At 36.9% G+C, this 20,114-nt stretch overlaps 1 protein-coding gene across 5 annotated transcripts; it reads left to right on the top strand.

Annotated features, from left to right (window-relative positions):
- Positions 1–6,266: 6,266 nt before the first annotated feature.
- On the top strand, positions 6,267–17,854 carry LOC311077448 (protein NLRC3-like; the record flags this gene model as incomplete). Of its 5 annotated transcripts, none has more annotated exons than XM_084105949.1 (9): positions 6,291–6,362; positions 8,699–8,814; positions 9,449–9,640; positions 9,745–9,855; positions 9,957–11,900; positions 12,032–12,205; positions 14,401–14,574; positions 16,568–16,614; positions 16,706–17,854. In XM_084105949.1, exons 3-9 carry the CDS (start codon positions 9,501–9,503, stop codon positions 17,260–17,262), a joined length of 3,147 nt encoding a protein of 1,048 aa, XP_083962075.1. In that variant the 5' UTR covers positions 6,291–6,362; positions 8,699–8,814; positions 9,449–9,500. The 5 variants fall into 5 exon arrangements, with proteins under 5 accessions (XP_083962074.1, XP_083962075.1, XP_083962077.1 ...); XM_084105951.1 differs by having other exon boundaries at positions 8,671–8,814; XM_084105948.1 differs by lacking the exon at positions 8,699–8,814 and having other exon boundaries at positions 6,267–6,362.
- Between the last annotated feature and the right edge of the window lie 2,260 nt (positions 17,855–20,114).

Below are 20,114 nucleotides of genomic sequence, written 5' to 3'. Positions count from 1 at the left end.
AAATAATAAAAAATAAAAAAAATTGTCATTTCAGGAGCATATCCCCTTCAGACCAGATTTTTTCTACACTGTGTAATATATATATATATATATATATATATATATAGACATCCTATTGATATTTTCTCTTCTCAAATGTATAAATTAGAAAATACTTATTTTTTATTAGATTATTTTCATGTCCACTATACAACAGGACTGAGAAACATAAAATTCATCATATTTCAAACATACTTATGAACTAGAGTTTAAACATATACATACTCTTGATGATTTTGAAAAAACCCACATACTGCAATAAGCAGTGTTATAAGAATGTAGAAAAAAAAATTGTCATATGATCTGATGAATTAGCAGTGTAAAACTAGCAAGGCATCATGAGTGTGTGTGTGCTGGATTCATTATCATCATAAACCTCTTCTTTGTGTCTGTCTTTCACAAAAGCCAATGAAAAACTAAATGACTAAAACTAATGAGTTTATAGTCACTTTGAAGACAAATAAACATTAATGTTCATTAAACATTAACATTAGAATTTGTAGCTGTGTACAAATCATTAGGGTTCCTGCTATATCTTTCAAGACCTGATGTCCATTGCGATGGACATTAAACTGTGTTCTACAGAATGGAAAGATCTTCAAATTAACTTTGAACATTATCGTTTGAGACTATTAAGATTAAAGCAGTTGCAATTTGATGATGCTATAAATAGCATATAAAAGTCATGGCTGTCTTATGTGATTAAGTTATGGGTCATATTTTCATTGGGATTAGTCAATCAGGGACTTATCAGTGACAAGGTATAGTATTCATATTATAAAAACATATTTTTAAATCCAACCTAAGAAATAAAATACCTTTTACGTAAGCTTTTTCCTAATGGTTTTAATTATTTGTATTACAGTGTCTTCTTTAGGTTTTTGTACGCTTTGTATTTCTATCTGTGTATTTTTTATTTTTATTATTTATTTTTCTCTTTGTATTTTTATTGTGTAAAGTGCCTTGAGAAGCTGCTTTAAATGTGCTATGTAAAATAAAGTTCATTATTAATATTATTATTGCATTTAAGCTCTACATTATATCAGGTCACGCCTTCCCTAGAAACACAACACATTTTCCTAAACCGCTGGTCTGAAGAGAGAGGCCAACGTATGCTGTGGAAAATTAACACCAGAAGTCATGAATTGAGAAAGTTTATTGAGAATAAATTGTTTTCCACACATCCAAATGACAGACACTTGGTCAAGGACCTAACTCTGAGCATAATCTGCAAAACGGTAACACATTAATGTAAAATCAGTCGATGTAAAATCAATCGATGTAAAATCAGTCGATGTAATTTCTAATAGGTTACAGTGCCAGATAAGTCCAGAATTGTTTCAAACAGAGAGTTATGTTCTACTGTTATCTGAATGATGTGGAAAAATAAAACTAAACATTTGAAATGCTCTGTTCTTAATTCTTAAGAAAGTGTCAAATGTTGATTTTTAGATCAGTGATAAATCCAGGATACATCTTCTCATCTGAACATCCCTGGAGTCTTCTGGCATAATCACACGCTTTTCATGTTTCCAAACAAGCCTTTGCAAAGAACTTTCCTTTTTCTTCCTCCAAGGGTGAATTTTATCAGGACCGACCTAAAACATTAGCTTTATTCAGGTGGAACAAAAACAAGAGGTTAGAACAAGCATTTCACACAGACATTCAGAGCAGATCAAACTGATATAAACTTCTTAAAACAGTTGCAAATGCTAACAATGCATGAATTAATGACTGCATAACTTAACTTCATGACCATATAGCTTATGCTACTTAAAGTCCAGGGCAGAGGATATAGATGCATACTGTATGTTACAGTCAGACAGTCTTAGATGCTCAGATGCAGCACAAGCAGATTGTTAAAAAAGTAAAGGATGATGCAATCTTTGTTTGCTTTAGCTACTGGCTAAACCAAGATATGGTATCGTTTGTTAAGTGACAGTACATTACAAACACATATCTGCCTATGATACACCATTGTTGCAAAGAAAATACTTATATTTTTTACTTAAATGCGTTGACCAGTTTAATTATCAATTGAAACGAATGTCCCATGTTAACGTTGGCGTGGTTTGTGAGCACGACAGGAAAGCATGGTAAACTTTCTTTAAACGGCTTAAATTACGCAGGAACAGAAACAGCGAAATAAATACTGTCTAATATTCATATCAATGTTTATAAACAACAAGATATTTTTTATGAATCTATACTGTGTGAAATATTGCACAGCTGTTGCTGTTAGTTACAAACACTGTAGTTTGTACATTATTTGAATGTGCTCTTATAATGACATACAGTGGTGGGCAATAACTTGTATTTTATTAGAATATTTTCATTTGGAGAAACGTTTGCTTTTACTCCAAAACATTATAACAACAAACAAAAACTTCCCTGAAAAGCCTGTAGTTCCTTGTTACATGTAAGAATACATATTTAATAAAAATAAGTGTATTCTTTGATTGGCTGATCCTTTACCCCTCTCAGTAGTCAACATGCACTTTGACTTCAAATACATTAGTAGATTCATAAGTAGGTACTTCTCCTTTAGTTGAGTAATATTAAATCAAGTTCTCTTTCTATTTGAAGTAGAAAATGTGTGCTTTTTCCACCACTGATCATGCATATTATTTTAAAACTGAATGTGACTAAAGTATAGCAGCATATAGTATAGTATAGCTTCTGTAATTTTATATTTATAATTGACTTCATAAGGGCAACTGCCTTAATTTGCATTACACAATAAAAGCATCTCACTTACATAAATGCATGCAAAATGCATTACCAGCACAATGAAATAGAAAAAAAAAAAGGTTTATTAAAACACAATGTAAAACATACACTAAATACATTAGGAAAACTTTGAACGTGAAACATAAGGGAAACTACATGGGGATTGTAAGCACACTGACTAATCTCTTACAGAATAACACACCAACATTAGAGGGTGTTGTAAAGTGAGCTTTTCTGTAGGGGGCAATCTAATGCCATTCGACTTGGCTTAAAAAGTAGCAAAGAAGAACCTGTTGTTTGTGCATATGTAATCCACCTGTGATGTTATCAAGTGTCCTGTTTGCTGCTGAATCACCTGAGTAAAAAGAAACATTTTGAACAGATCTGTCTCTTTCAAGTTATTACATTTTGGCGAAGAGGATGAAAGCAAACAAAAGACGTTTTTGAAGAGGAATGAAGTTTTTGAAAGGTGAGGAAGCTGAATTCGTTCAAGTTGGAACTTTGGAAAAGAAGATAGGCAACATGGTAGGAACAGTCACACCATGTGAGAGTCAATCTCATTTTTAGGAAGAATATTGTTAAATTTTGCAACATTTCTTCAAGGCAAATGATATTACAGAAGCAGACACGCAAAAAGCTATATTTTTGAGCACTGTAGGAAGTCAAACATTCAGTCAAAATTAAACCAGTTAAACCAGGAACAAAGACATTAATGGAATTGCTAAAAGAGCATTTCAACCCAAAACCCAGTGAAATTGTACAGCAGTTTAATTTCAATTCATGAGAATCAGGTGGAAACTGTACTTGAGTATGTGGCAGTTTTTGAGAAAATTGGCTCATGATTGTAATTATTGAGAAAAATTGACAGAGATGCTTCGATATAGACTGGAATGTGGCATAAATGATGACTGTAGCAGATTTAACATTCGAAAAGGCATTTAAAGCAATTGAAAGCATTTGAAACTGCCAATAAGGATGTGAAGGATTTGCAAACGCAATGCTCAGAAATATCCATTTCAATGAGAGTGCATAAAACATCAGTAAAGCAAGAAGATGGTAAAAGTAGAGTAGGTTACAGATGTGGAAGTTTGCAACATTTGGCCAATGAGTGCAGAATTGCTTCTGAGAAATGTCACAAATGTGGGGAAAAAGGACACATGATTAAAGTATGCAGATCCAAAACTTCCATCAGAGAAACAAACTTACAAACGGGAGAAAGACGCAAGAGAGTTGTGGCCAGAGGAGGACAGAGATCGTATTGTGTGAGCATCTGATGAAGAGGGTATTTTTACAGTTCACAGTTAGAAAGAAACCGAGAGATTCCACAGGTGGCTCCACTGACTATCACATTGGCTGTTAATGAGTCAAACGTATCTTTTGAAGTGGATACAGGCTGTGGTGTGACTGTAATGAATGGGTAATTTTTTTCCAAATTATGGGGAAACTATAAAATTCCAGAATTAAATACCTGTTCTTTGAAGTTAAAAACCTATACTGGCCAAGCGTTAACAGTGTTAGGTTCTGCTCAGGTGGAAGTCAGACACACAGGAACAGTGAAGGAGTTACCAGTACCTGGAAAAGGACCCAATTTATTGGGCAGAGGGTGGATTAAGGAATTGGGCCTGAAATGGAAGGCCATACATAAGGTTGATAAATTCAACCTTGCTTGAAGCTCTTAACCAACATGTAGAAGTGTTTAAAGAGGAATTGGGTGAATTGAAATGTCCACCAGCAAAGATTTATATGGACAAGAAGGCTGTCCCCAGATTTTTCAAAGCCAGACTTTGAAAAAAATCTTTAAGAATTTTTCATGTGACGCTTGTCCTCATGGCCTAGGTGCAGTTCTTACGCATAAGATGTCTGACGGTTGTGAAAGACCCATTGGATTTATATCACAGACGTTAAATCAAGCTTAGTGGAATTATTCGCAGTTGGACGAGGAAGGGTTGGCCGTAATGTTCAGCTTACAATGCTTTCATAATTATTTGTATGGTTGGAAGTTTACCATCGTTGCAGACCATAAACCCTTGTTAAAATCAAGTTAAAATCAGTTCCCCAAAATGTCATTTCCTAGGATCCAGCGATGGGCTGTGTCACTAAGAGCATATAAATACAACATCATCTACAAGCCTGGCAATGGAAATGCAGATGCTCTGAGTCGTTTACCATTGTCAACAGAATCTGGCACTGAACAGCAGGAATGAGTCCTAATGCTGGAGAATGCAGACACAACCTTGATACAGCAGAACAAGTGATGAGTGACAAAAATCCGGTTTTATCCAGGGTGAGAGAAATGTTGCAATGAGGATCCCTGCATGAATTAATTGGAGCAGAGTTTGACCCTTTCACATCAAGAAAAGATGAATTAAGTGTACAGGATGGTTGTTTGTTCTGGGGGTCCGAGTAATCATTCCCATTGTCAATAGATCGGAAAGCTTGACCCGAAGTTATGTGTGGTGGCCCAAGTTAGATCAGTATGTTAAAAGGTTGGTTAAAACCTGTTGTATGTGCCAAAAACATATGAATGCTCCGGCCCCATTGTACCCATTGCAAACCATGGCAAAGATTGCAGTTGATTATGCAGGACCATTCATGGGAAAATGCTCTTTGTCTTAATTGATGCACATTCAAAATGGATGGAAATTCAAACAATTAAATGATAAATCACTCTCATCCTATCACACTGCACTGCACTACATCATGCACACAACACACTCATACGTTGCAACTTTCTCTTAAAATTGTGGGCTGCAACTTCACAAATATGTTGGTTCATCTGGTGAAGCAAAGTATATAAACTGGGAGGGGTTGGATCTGGATCAAACCTCGCCCCCTGGATCTTGTGTTCTGCAGGGAGGACCATCTCGTTAAATTGAGTTTTCGTTTTTAGTGCGTGTTCAGTTACTTCACGTTTCACTGAATGTGAGAAATATGTTCATAGAATCAGCAGCAACTCACCTGAAAATGTGATGATGACGTGCGACACTAGAGGGAGATGTTCACACTAAACATGACATCAATGAATGAACACAATACTCAGTCATAGTCATTCTCGTGTACATCAAATAAACATATAAGAGATATTGGATAAAAGCTGTACATTTATTCGTATATTTAGATTTCTCTCATTCTAATAAATAACAGGATAACTAAGAGTTATCAGAAATACAACTATATTAGTGGCTTGGTGATGTTAGGGATGTTTATCTCTAGTCATATTCTCAATATTCATTCATATATTACGGTTCTGATGACAGTAAAACTAGACAAGTGAAGCACACATAATCCTACATCTGTAAATGGAAGGTCATTAATTAAATCAATTCATACTGAATAGTTTATAAAATAATGCTTTATTTTACAAACATTAAACTCTTTGTGCGAGTTTGTGTGTGTGTGTGAGACTGTGAGTGAATGTGTGTTCGTGAGTGTGTAGTAAATAAAAGTGTGTTTCTGAAACTTTTGTGTGAGTTCTAAAGCCTTGATTCTGACTAAAGCAGGTGGAACCGGAAGAACAGGTCAGACGAAAGCAAGCAACGCACACAGGTAGTTTGACAAGGAAGTTGGCTGTAACAGCGGGAGAACTCTTCCTCGTAAGTACATTTATATACAACAGCTAAAAATGTTTTGGTTATTGTTATATATGGTTTTGCAGTTGTTTTTGAGAGTGTTTTTAGAATGACCCTGTCTTGGCAAACGCGAAGGACGTTGTTGTTGTTGTTGTTATGACGCAGTGGAAAATAAAGCTGGATATATGCCGTCTGAAAAAAGAGACTGAAAAAAATCCCACAATAAAGGGCTTATAAACTGAGGACATGCGCGTACACGCAAATAATTTTACTTGGCTTTCCAGCAGATGCGGTGACAGATTCGTCGAATGCTATTTTCCACGGAACACAAATGAACAAAAATGTTTTCCACACTATTTGTAAATGTTAGTATCATTATCATTAGTCTCGCAAGCCACTCCCACTTTATTTTGAGACATTTGTTTCAATGTAAACTGATTATGATACTATAAATAAATTTTAGCACATTAAATTAATTTGAATTTTTTTTTTTTTTTTTTTTTTTTTTTTAAAGTGTCAAATGGTGATTTCAGATCAGACAAATCCAGGATGAATCTCCTCATCTGAACATTCCTGGAATTAGGGCTGGGCGATAAAACGATAACGATAATTATCGCGATATATTTTTTCTCGATAAAACGATATCATGAGGTCGATAAATGTTTGATAATGTTTATGCGCCAAAAGTGGAACGAAACTCACTTGAACCGCGCGCCACACGGACCATTAATCCGCTCGGCTCAAAGTCCAAACGGCAGCGCGAGCGCGTTTATATACTGTCTATGCGAGCGCGAGCTCACTAGAGCAGATGCGTTTACTCTGATCGTTCTCGGTCACGAAATCCAGTGAGAAGCTCTTGAATTCAGTGAGGAACACAAATGTCTCAGTGATTTAAACCAGTTTAAAGGCAGATGAAACAGCGCTGACAAACAGGAGACTGTTACTGCTACAAATACCATAGAAACCATAAAGTTACATTTTGCCAGGCTATGCCTGGTTTCATCTGTGGTTGTCATGATCTAAATGCATGATACTGGATGACCAATGGTTAAGTTTAATAAAACTCAAACAGTCAGAATATTACCTTTTACAAAAAAATAAATAAATAAATTAGCACATGCAGAAACTAAGAAATTGTCCAATAAATATATTTATTTTGTTAAGGAAAAATGACAAATGTTTGAATGTTCAACCTCAGATTTGTGAAATGTTCACCTGTTTGGCAAGTGTTTGTCATGATATGTTCTGACAATAAAGAGTTGTTTAAATCCACAGTTAACACTCTGGTTTCTACAAATTTCACTTAGGAGCAAAAATCTGCTTTTAAACTTGAAAGAAATAAAGATTTGACTTTTATCGTGATAATTATCGATATCGACTGATATAAAAAAAATTATCGTGATATTTTTTTGGGGCCATATCGCCCAGCCCTACCTGGAATCTTCTGGCATAATCACACGCCTTTCATAATTCCAAACAAGCCCTGCAATTGCACCATTACAAAAGAAAGAAAGAAAGAAAGAAGGGGTAAATTTGATCAGGACCCATCTTGAACGTTAGCTTCATTCAGGTGGAGGAGGATAGAACAATCCTTTCACACAGACAAACAGTTGCAAAAGATAACAATGAATGCATGAATTAGTGAGTCCATAACTTACCTTCATAACCATATAGCCTATGACTAGTTACTACGCTTTTGACGTACTTTTGTTTCTATAGATTGTGCTGTTCACGTTGTTATGTGTGTGATTATGCCAGAAGATTCCAGGAATGTTTAGATGAGGAGATTCATCCTGTATTTATGTCTGATCTGAAATCACCATTTGACACTTTTTATTTATTTTTATTTTTCACGGATTGTTTTTACAAGTTATTGGTTTTATTTCTCCTTCAATCATTCAAAAAAAAATAATAATAATCTGATCTGAGAAATAAATCATAATTGAGCACTAAGGCTTGAATGTGTACATGTCAACTTATTCTACTATCATGTAGGTGTAACGTTACTTACAGTCAACAGAATGGCTAAAGGCAACCATGTAGTGTTGCTTTCGTCAACGAAAATTATGACTAAATATTTTCGTCAGCGACAAAGTCTTTATCACATGACGAAAACGAGACGACGCAACGTATAATTGACTATAATTAAATGTATAATGCAGTATTGTTGACGAATAAAAACGAGACTAAATGTGGTTTACAAAATAAAAACTATGCTAAAACTTCTCTTCATTTTCGTTGACCAAAACGAGATGAGACAAAATGTTTTTTTGTTTTTTTTCCAAAACATTATTTCGTCTCGTTTTGTCGCTTTATTATTATTATTTTGCAGTATTTCTGTTTCCTGTGTCTCACTCCAGGGGCTGCATCAGGTCGCACTGCGCAGACACAGGCGACGTCACTTCCTCAAGCCTCACTCGCGGCATTATTTAGAAAATGCAGCTGCAGTGAGTTAGCATAAACGACAACAAACAAAGTTAAGTCTGACACCCGTTTCACACATACTCCGTGTGCAGTGCAGGAGCAACATGTGCTATAGTGCTTTCACATCACATATGCTGCGTTTGCAGTGCGTAACTGATCCACGGCTGTACCACAAACACATACTCACTATTTTTATTTCAAATCCAGAAGTTATCAGCAACTTTTTATTAAAAAAAAAAGTTTTGTCATCATTGCGATTCTCTTTGTACACACATACACTCTTTAATAGACGCATTCACGTTGAAACACAATTTAAAAAACATATTAATCAATGCATTACTTCTATATAGATTTATATATTAAGTTGCTCAAGCAAGTGGTAAAACATTTAACCATGTACTTATATACTTATACGCAAACGTTTTAAATTAAAACTTAAAACTGACAAAAACAGCCGACTCTCATGCCTTTTCTTTTGCATTTAAATTTTAACACAATAAATCTTGCATGTCACAAATAAATTGTTTTGTTTTATTTTAAAACTAATAAAAACTAAAATGACAGCTTGACACAAAGACTAGACAAAAACTAAAATTAAAACAGGCTGTCAAAAACAACACTACAACCATCAAAACAAAATGTAACTGTCACTGATTAGTGATGTTAGGTCATAAATGTGTTTGCAGGAGTCATTTTACTTGCTTTAATGGAGGACAAGAAAAGCAGTACTGCCTCAAGATGAGTCTCCATAAGGAAAGAGAGGAGAAGAGAACACAGGGAACAGAATCTGTAGAGCCCAGCTGTGTGTCTATGAAGAGTAACCAATCTAAAACTCAGCCCCCTGAAATCAGTGATGGAGCAGTGACCTCTGACTTAAGGTGAGTCTCTTGATACAAGCAACTGACTTTGAATAACTTAACCAGCAACCAAGACAAAAGAAATAGTGTGCTTTTGCTTTTCTGTATACGCTGATTATAACCAGGAGGAGTCAAAGAGGAGCATCTCCAGAACCCAGCTGTGTGTCTATGAAGAGTAACCAATCTAAAACTCAGCCCCCTGAAATCAGTGATGGAGCAGTGACCTCTGACTTAAGGTGAGTCTCTTGATACAAGCAACTGACTTTAAATAACTTAACTAGAAACCAAGACAAAAGAAATAGACTGATTTTTTTTTGTATATGCTGATTACAACTAGGAGTCTAAGAAGAGCATCACCAGAACCCAGCTGTGTTTCTATGAAGAGTGAGAGATCCATTACTCAACCCCCTGAATTGAGTAATGGAGCAGTGACTTCTGAACCTAGGCAGCAGAATGCAGAAGCAGCCCTGCTTGAGGAGACTGCAAACTTAGAGAAACCAGTGAGTGATAAACTACAGAGATTCAAGAACCGGCTCAAAACCAGCATGAAGAACAAGTATGAGAGATTATTTGAGGGAAACAAACTCCAAGAGAATGAAACCCTCCTGAAAAGGATCTACACACAGCTTTACATCATAGAGGGAGAGAGAGAAGGAGTGAATGAAGAACATGAGGTTTTACAGATGGAGAAAACAGCCAAAACACAACACTCTCAAGACACTCCAATCTACTGCAATGACATCTTTAAAGCCTCTCCTGAACCAGGATGTGAGGAGAAAGACCAAATCAAGACTATTCTTACTAAAGGCATCGCTGGAATCGGAAAAACCGTCTCTGTGCAGAAGTTCATTCTGGACTGGGCCGAGGGAAAAGCCAATCAGGATGTAGATTTCATGTTTGTGCTTCCATTTCGAGAGCTGAACTTGATCAGAGATCATCAGTACAGTCTTCACAAACTTCTGCTGGACCTTCATCCTGAACTTCAAGATCTGGACTCAAAGATTTACGAGGAGTGTAAAATTGTGTTTATCTTTGATGGTCTGGATGAAAGCAGAATCACACTGTTGTTTTCAGACACTCAGAAAGTTTCTGAAGTGACTACGACTTCATCAGTGGGTGTGTTGATGTCTAACCTCATTAAAGGAGAGCTGCTTCCCTCTGCTCTAATCTGGATCACCTCCAGACCAGCAGCAGCCAATCAGATCCCCTCCAAATACATCAACCGTCTGACAGAGATTCAGGGATTCAATGAGCCTCAGAAGGAGGAATATTTCAGGAAGAGAATCAGTGACGAGCATCAAGCCAGCAGAATCATCTCACACATCAGAAGAGCAAGAAGCCTCAACATCATGTGCCACATACCTGTCTTCTGCTGGATCTCCTCCACTGTGCTTCAGAAGCTCCTGGAAGAAGATCTGAGTGCAGAAATCCCTCAAACTCTGACTGAAATGTACATCCACTTCCTGCTGATTCAGATCAACATGAGGAATCAGAAGTATGAAGAGGAAGATCCAGAGAAACTCCTGCAGTCTAACAGAGATGTGATTGTGAAACTTGCTACAGTGGCTTTCCATCAGCTGATGAAGGGCAATGTGATGTTCTATGAGGAGGACCTGAGAGAGAGCGGCATAGACGTCACTGATGCCTCAGTGTATTCTGGGATTTGCACTGAGATCTTTAAGGAGGAATCTGTGATTCATCAGAGGAAAGTCTACAGCTTTATCCATCTGAGCATTCAGGAGTTTCTTGCTGCTTTCCATGTGTTTTACTACCATGTAAGTACAACTATGGAGGGACTGAAGAATTTTGCTTCATTACAAAAATTGCTTAAAGGTGCAGTAGATGATGCCATTGAGAGTAAGAATGGACAGCTGGATCTATTCCTGCGGTTCCTGCTGGGCGTCTCACTGGAGTCCAATCAGAGACTTTTACAGGATCTACTGACACACACAGAGAACAGCTCAGAGAGCATCAGGAGAACCACACAGTACATTAAAGAGAAGATCAAAGATGGACATGGACTCTCCACTGAAAGATCCATCAATCTGTTCCTCTGTCTGCTGGAAGTCAAAGATCAGACTCTGTCCAGAGAGATTCAGGAGTTTGTGAAATCAGACAAACACTCAGAGAAGAAACTCTCTCCTGCTCACTGCTCAACAATCGCCTACATGCTTCAGATGTCAGAGGAGGTGCTGGATGAGCTGGACCTCAAGAAATACAACACATCAGATGAGGGTAGAAGAAGACTGATACCAGCTGTGATCAACTGCAGAAAAGCCCTGTGAGTTATTTGTACTTATTATGACTTTTTTTACATTATGAACTTATTATCTTTTTACATTACTTGAATGATGTGTATTTTCACTGTTACAGATTTTGCAATCACAGTAAACTTGTTTTACTCTCTTTCAGTCTTGCTGGCTGTAACCTCACTGTTCAGTGCTGTGAAATTGTGTCATCATCTCTCAAATCCTCAAACTCTGTCCTAAGAGAACTGGACCTGAGTAACAATGACTTGCATGATTCAGGGGTGAAACTACTCAGTGATGGACTGAAGAGCCCACACTGTCAGCTGGAGTTACTCAGGTGTGTAGTAGTGCTGCATGATTAATCATATTGCAACCGCAATCAAGATGTCAAGCCTACGCGATTATATTTTATTTGAAATAAACAAATTAGGGCTATTAAGGCAGCGTCTGTTAATTTTTGTCATCCTTTGGCTAGTGTTACATGATCCCGCTCTTATTCGTGCAAATGCTTTTAAACCATTCATGCGCGACAAGACAAAAAAGAGCGTGCTGCCTGTTAATGTCCTGACTGTGACACACAGAAAGACTTGCGCTAGTATTGTGGTAGTATGAAAAACAGTAGCCTAAATACATTATTAAATACTATAATTATATTCCATTAGTCCTTTAATACATTGTCTACATTAATAATATAATACAATTCAATATGTATATCCCACATTTCATGGTGCAGTTAATATTACTAGGCTAACGTTACAGTAAATCCATGGTAAATGATGGGAATTTGTAGACGGAAAAGCATTCTAACTGTATCGTTGCGCACAGTGTTTCTCCTGTTTGTCAGCGCTGTTTCATCTGCCTTTAAACTGGTTTAAATCACTGAGACATTTGTGTTCTTCGGTGAATTCAAGCGCTTTTCACTGGATTTCGTGACGAGAGCGATCAGAGTAAACGCATCTGCGATCTGCTTTAGTGAGCTCGCGCTCGCGCTGCCGTCTGGACTTTGAGCCGAGCGGATAAATGGTCCGTGTGGCGCGCGGTTCAAATGAGTTTCGTTCCACTTTTGGCGCATAAACATTATCGAACATTTATCGACCTCTTGATATCGTTTTATCGAGAAAAATTATATTGCGATAGTTATCGTTATCGTTTTATCGCCCAGCCCTACTCTCAAGTATAATAAGGGTCGTTCCTTACCATTAATGCTTGGAAAACACACATACATCTCCTTCGATTAATAATAATGGCTAGTGCAGTGGCTGGGATATAGTACATAAACCTACCAACGTTCGTTGCCATGGTTTTTGGAATGATTTTACGCATTGCGAGAGGAAAAAAAGTTTTAGTTGCATAACATCGGTTAATGGAAACGCCGTTAATTTGCAATAGTTTTTTGAGGACATTTAGAAAAAATCTGAAAAGTTTTTATCATTTTTCATTTTTATCCAGACCTTAATGGCTTATTGATCATTATAGGTGTTATCAATCATTTAGTTTTTGCTAGTTTGAGTCAAGAAATACACATTTCAGCATTTTCACTAATCTGTGTGTGCATTTTCCTTGAGAACCAAGCAAGTTGACTCATGAAACCATTTGTTTATTATATCTCTATCGCAAACGCAATATTGACCTCAATAATCGCAAAATGACATTTTCCCCAAATCGTGCAGCCTGAGTGTGTAGTGATAATACTTAGCCATGTGTAATCTCTAATAAGAGGCCATATACTCTGGATACTATGTATTATTTCAATTACCAGATTACATTAAATAGCTTTCGATAAGAGGAGCAGCTCACCTCACCATTGCCCTAGTGGCATAGCTTTGATTCAGCCGCAGACACAAGGCCACAGGTAAACACAGCCATATCGATTTAGATCTATCATTGATAGGAAAACAAATGTGCCACTGTCTCCCTTACTAATATGAAAAAGTCACTTTAGAGCTAACAGTGTTCTAACAACCTAACAATTTGATTGATTCATTTAATGTTTACATATCTGTGAAAATTCTGCCATTTGCTGAATTATGAAAACATTCCAAAAGTTTCCAGCATTTTGACAGATAAAAAAAACAAAAAAACAAACAAGGTATCTGGTCTACTGTGTTTCTCTTAGTTACAAACATTCCCACTGTAAATGATAAAAGGGAGAAGTAGTGAAGAAAAGGTGAATGATGATTTAAAGAGAGAAATGAGAGACTCCAGGTATAGTCCAGTGGAATAACTCATGAGATATTCATTAAATCGGATCACATTTTCTGTTTTCCACATTAAAACAAATGTGGAAACATGAGAAATACAGCAGTTACACTGGTTACATTTACAAGTTACTGTAAGAAAAAATTAAAGCATTGATTTTGCTTAAACATGAAAATTGTGTAATTTAATCATCCTCATGTTGTTTCAAGCATATGAGATTTCCTTTCTTCTGTGCAACACAAAAGGAGAGAATTTACACAATGACCAAGTTGCTGTCAAGGACCAAAAATGACAAAAAAACAAAAATAGATTTCCGATCCTCTCTCTCTGTAGGTTGTCGGGCTGTATGGTGAGAGAGGAAGGCTGTGGTTATGTGTCTTCAGCTCTGAGTTCAAACCCCTCACACCTGAGAGAGCTGGATCTGAGCTACAATCACCCAGGAGAGTCAGGAGTCAAGATGCTCTCTGACAAACTGATGGATAACAACTGCTCACTGCAGATACTCAAGTAAGGACAATTATCCCTTTGATGTGTACAATCATACAGATGTGACTAGAACTTTCAAGTACATCATGTGATCAAATGCTAAATTCAAATCTGCTTTCTCGCTTTGGCTGGCCCTGAGCTAGAATGGATGCATAAGGAAAGAATGGATGCCCTTGTGTATCACAACTGTCTAGTGTTTTCAATTTTCAAATATATAAAACATACTGATGTCTGCGGAAGCAGCAATAATAATAATTTTTAAACATGATTTTATTCACATCAAGATAGACCAAGTTCACCAGCCACTTCATTTCATGTATTTTGTGAGAAGTAGATGCATTTACGTTTTGTAAACCAAACAGCTCTGAGCCCGGTTGCAAGAAACCTCTTAAGTAAGGGTATCACTGAGGGGGAAAAATCCCTGAGGCAAGGGAATTCTTTAAGACTGTTGCAACAAACGTCTTAAGCATCACCCTTACCTAAGTGTTTAAAATAAGCATTTTGAGCTAGTTTCTGGCAAAACACTGCAATGGAGAAGATCTCCCACAATAAACAGAACATAACGGACCATGGATTTTAACCAAGTTGAACATTTACTAAACTTCACAACTGTACTACTACAATATTTGAGTTAAAATTCGAGCACATTGTTTTTAAAAGTCCAGCTATGACTATGGAGGGTGCTCAAAATCCTGCCTCACCACTCACATAGTTTTCCATTAAATTACAATGCATATGTCCAACTCGTTGTTATTGTATTATACTCACCCTTCAATGCCACTTTGCCTGTTTGGTGATTAGATTCACTGACTGATGCATTCGGTGTCTTAGACAGGTCCTATGCGCAAACCAGCCCTACACAGTACTGGAAACAAGAAATCTAAACCAAACTGGACCAAGGACAAAAAAAAAAACCTATTATTGGGGGAAAAACACCCAAACCTGCTGCTATAATCAGATAATCTTGCACACAAGATTAAAGCCTGGCATGAGATAAATAATCCATTGTGATAAAAAAAGAAAGAAAAAGAAAACTTTGGTGTTTATTCAATTTTTATTTTTGACAATACACCCTGTTTCATGTCATACTTTCAAAAGGTTTATTTCGATCACTAAAAATTCACATTGGCACTTCCTCCTCCTCAAATAACATGAAATCATCCATCACATTTGAGTTCAGCAGATTACTTCATTTGGGACTTATTTTGAACCCTTAATTTTTTAGGGCTAAATGGACTTTGTTGCAACACACAATAGAACTTAAGGGAACTCAATTAATTAAGGAAAAACACTTCATGACAGCCTTAAGGTTCCTTAAGTGGACCTCTAGGTTTTTTCTTGCAACCCATGTTTCACTAAGAGTACCCTTAACCTTATAACTATAGTTTTCTTACTTAAGGGCTTTCATGCAACCTGATTCTCAGCATTGCAGTGCAAACTAACATGGTAGCGCCCGTCAAGCATTATAGATCAACTAACATGATCATTAGGTGTTTGAACGACAACATAAATTCACTTACATGCACTAAAGAATCAGAATATCAGATATTTCAGATATTTAAAAAAAAAATGAAACAAAACCGATACATAAGTTATACTTTACATAAGTTATATTGTGGCTGCATTGTGCCACATGACTGACAAGCTTGATACGCGTCACCATGGAAATAAACCTTAATGTTTGAAATGTTTGATTGGCTACCGATCGCTATCGGCCGATAATCACTTCTAATGATTTGATCACTGATCTCTCAATTTGCCATTCTCATATACCGGTCGGTCATTCTGACGATGTGTAAAGACGTGCTTGTGCTGCGCTTGTGCTGTTGTGCAACAAAATATATTGGTATCGGCAGATACTGCTTTCTGTGATTGACGATCAGTGATTGGTTCTTACTAAGACATTGGTACACGCATGTGAAGCTTCTTTAGAATAATAAGAAAAGCGCTATACACAAATATTTGAGTGTTCAATGTACTAACGGTTCGTTTTGTCTGTATGTTTGTGTTTTAGTTTGGATCACAAAGGGCCCTTCTGTATCAAACCAGGACTAAGCAAATGTAGGTTCTTCCTCTGACGAACTTTTGCTCATTTAATAAAAACAAATGTGATTAACAAACTGTTTTTTAATATCTGTCATCTTGTGTTCAGATGCCTGTGATCTTACACTGGATCCAAACACAGCAAACACTCAACTCATTCTGTCTGAAGAGAACAGAAAGATCACATACGAGAAAGAGCGTCAGTCATATCCTGATCATCCAGAGAGATTTGCTGATATTCCTCAGGTTCTGTGTCGAGAGAGTCTGACCGGACGCTGTTACTGGGAGGTTGAATGGGGCCTTGGGGACGATGAACGGGGCTCCTGGGCTCGTATAGGAGTGGCCTATAAAGGAATCAGCAGGATTGGAGGGACTGTCTGTAAGTTTGGATATAATGACAAATCCTGGTGCCTTTTCTGCAATAGTAAAGGATTTGCTGTCTGGCACAATAATGAGAGCTATAACATACCAACCCATGTACCAAAATCTAAGAGAGTAGGAGTGTATCTGGACTGGCCGTCCAGCACTCTGTCCTTCTTCAGCATCTCTGACACACACACACACACACTCACACACTTACACACATTCAACAACACCACATTCACTGAACCCCTCTATGCTGGATTTAAGGTTTTTGGGTCTGAACTGTGTCTGTGTCAGATTTAACAACAGAGACACCATTGACAACGCTTCTACCTCCATTATAATCTTGGTAAAATGTCTATAAGTGGAGAAGTTTGATGAAACTTGTGAAAATCACTATATACAGTAAATTACATTTATGCATTTGGCAGATGCTTTTATCCAAAACGACTTACATTGCATTTCAAGCTACACATTTAAATTCTTATCAGTTCTTGCTTTCTCTGGGAAACAAACCCATGACCTTGGTGTTGCAGGCGCCAACGCTCTACTGTGTGAGCTACAGTAAAGTTCAGTAAATATACTATTTAACTACAAATTTAGCAAATGTTACATTGAGAAAAACATGCTGTAAAACAAAGCACTAAATCATCAATCATATGAAAACAAATGTTACGTCTTTATTGAGATGCGCTTAAAAAAATGGACTTTTGTTATCAAGTAAGATTTCTTTAAGAGTGTGTGTTGCACATTTTTTCCTATTTACATTAATTTTTTATTTTTGTTGATAGTGCATCTCTTTTTACTATTGTTTTTTTTTGTATTCTCTTTTTATTGAAATGTGGCACTGTATACACTGTTGTTCTATTCTCAATAAAAAAGTAATAAATCTCACTATATTGTTACTGTAAATTGCTCTGTAAGAAAGGCTTAAAGGTTGTGGAAATCGATTAGCGAAAACAAACACTGTGTAGCGTTAATAGAGTGATTCTGACTATTTAATTTAGCCCAAAGGAATTATTAATCAATTTATAGGGAATTCGAAAGAATTACTTATTACGAATTACAAATGACTCGTTCAGGGTTCATTTGAACCGGCCGTAACCATCCGCTCTGCAGCGGATATAAATTTCCCAACTATAGTGAAACACTATTTATTAGCAAGGTAACTTAGATTAGCAAGGTAACTTAGATCAGCAGTTTAAGACATTAAATTTGTAAGCACATAACACAAGTAACTCTTTAAAATACAAACAAGACTTTGATTATTCTAACACATAGACTAAAACTAATATCTAACACAAACACACGCACACACATTCATACGAGTTGCAGAAAGGAAGAGAGTGAGGAAAGAGTGAGTTTAAAAGTGCGATGATGAAATCTCAAGATTCTATGCACTTATAAGACGTGACCTGAAGAACCATCAATCATTAATTTAACCCTTCTTAGGCGGGTTATTAAATCAATACAATACACCAGTTCAGCTTTTAGTCTGGAGGTTACTTGCTTGTGTTGTGTAGGGATTCCCTTTTTGTCGGTGTAAAAGGGGGTTTCCTGGGTTCGTTCGATGGTTGATGTCCTCGTGCTTGAATAGATGTCTGGGGCAGCCAATCACGTGGTGTGTTGGCGGATGGATGAAAGTCTTTGTTGAAGCTGGCTTTGCAGAAGAAACGTGGACTGAAATCTTGCAGCAAAACTTAACTTAGAACCGAGACTCACAATGGAAAATAAGAGAACTAAGAAAAGAAGGAAAATTGAGACGAGAGTTGTTAGCTGGCTTGAATGAAGCTGTTGAACCCGTTCTTCTGATCTTGATTTGGGTTCTTTGTCTCTGCGCGTCTACATGGTTACTTTTTCTTGAGAGAGAGCCTTCTTCTCGAAGCTTTGTTCGGGTCTAAGATTTTAAACTCAAAATGTTTGTCCAACCTCCTAGGAGAGATCTAACCAATTAGACACTGGCTTAATTTAGGAGGTGGCTCTATTCTCTTCTTATTGTAAATCATGCGTTATCTGTGATCTCCTTGCTCTCAAGCACTAGCAGAGAGAACAAGAGGCCACAGTTTAAACATTATTACTATTATAAGAATACGAAACATTTTACACATTTCAATCAAGCCATCTTTTGAATCAAGAGCATACGATCATACTGATATGAAACACAACACACTTTCAATCAAACATCTAACAGTTATAACCATTAAATGACTTACATGGGATCTAAGCTTATTAAACATGCATATAAGTGGTAGAAACAACATAGAATTATGAAGTTGCATGATGTTTGATTGTGAGTCCATCGAAAACTGTTCTGGGATGATTTTATGTATTGTTATGTGTAAAATCTCAGTTCTGTGGTTTGAAAAGATTTTACACCCTGAGGTCACTCAGAGGTCCTAAGAAGATATGGTCTGTTTAGTATCTCTGTTGTGGGCTCGAGCAGCTTCTGCTGTTATCTTGATCAAGCACTAAGCTGTGCCATCTCTGAGCCAATCATTCTTTTCCAAGCTATCTCACATTGACAAGTTCTTCCTTTAGTTTGGCCATAAAAGTTCTTAGTGTAGCCTGGCTTGAGCCGGGATGGGTGATTTGTGATCAAGCCATCTTTTGAATCAAGAGCATACGATCATACTGATATGAAACACAACACACTTTCATTCAAACATCTAACAGTTATAAGGTGATATAAGGTGGGTGATTTGGGGTCTGGAATGTTGAGTTCTGTTTGGAGTTACGTTTGAACAAATCACCTGGAAGATTAATTTGTGTTTGGTTTCGCACTCAGTCGTTACAACTGACTAGAACTGGAATTTTCTGTATATGACTAGCTTTCGTCTCTTGACTGTCAAAGAGGAGACAAACTACTTTATAAGACACAAAAATACTGCAACACAGATGAGATGAATGTCTTGAAGTGTCTAGAACATTCACAATCACAGATAAACTCAGGGTAAATATTCTCAGGTATTTCATGATCTGCTACAGCTTCTTAGTGTTGATCTCAATTTATGAAATCAGAAAAGTTCATAAAAGCATAACAGGAGGGCGGTGGAAGCCTATTTTCATGAGAACTGGTTTGTGGAATGCGAATGTAAAAGCAGTAAACCGGTTCCTCTAGATGCCGTTTGTTTACTGTAAAGATCTGACCTGTTTTT

The sequence above is a fragment of the Abramis brama genome (assembly GCF_963993115.1).
Source record: "Abramis brama genome assembly, chromosome: 2".
Lineage (NCBI taxonomy): Eukaryota > Metazoa > Chordata > Actinopteri > Cypriniformes > Leuciscidae > Abramis > Abramis brama.
Note: the sequence above shows the minus strand (reverse complement) of the source record. Positions and strands in the feature narration are given on the sequence as shown.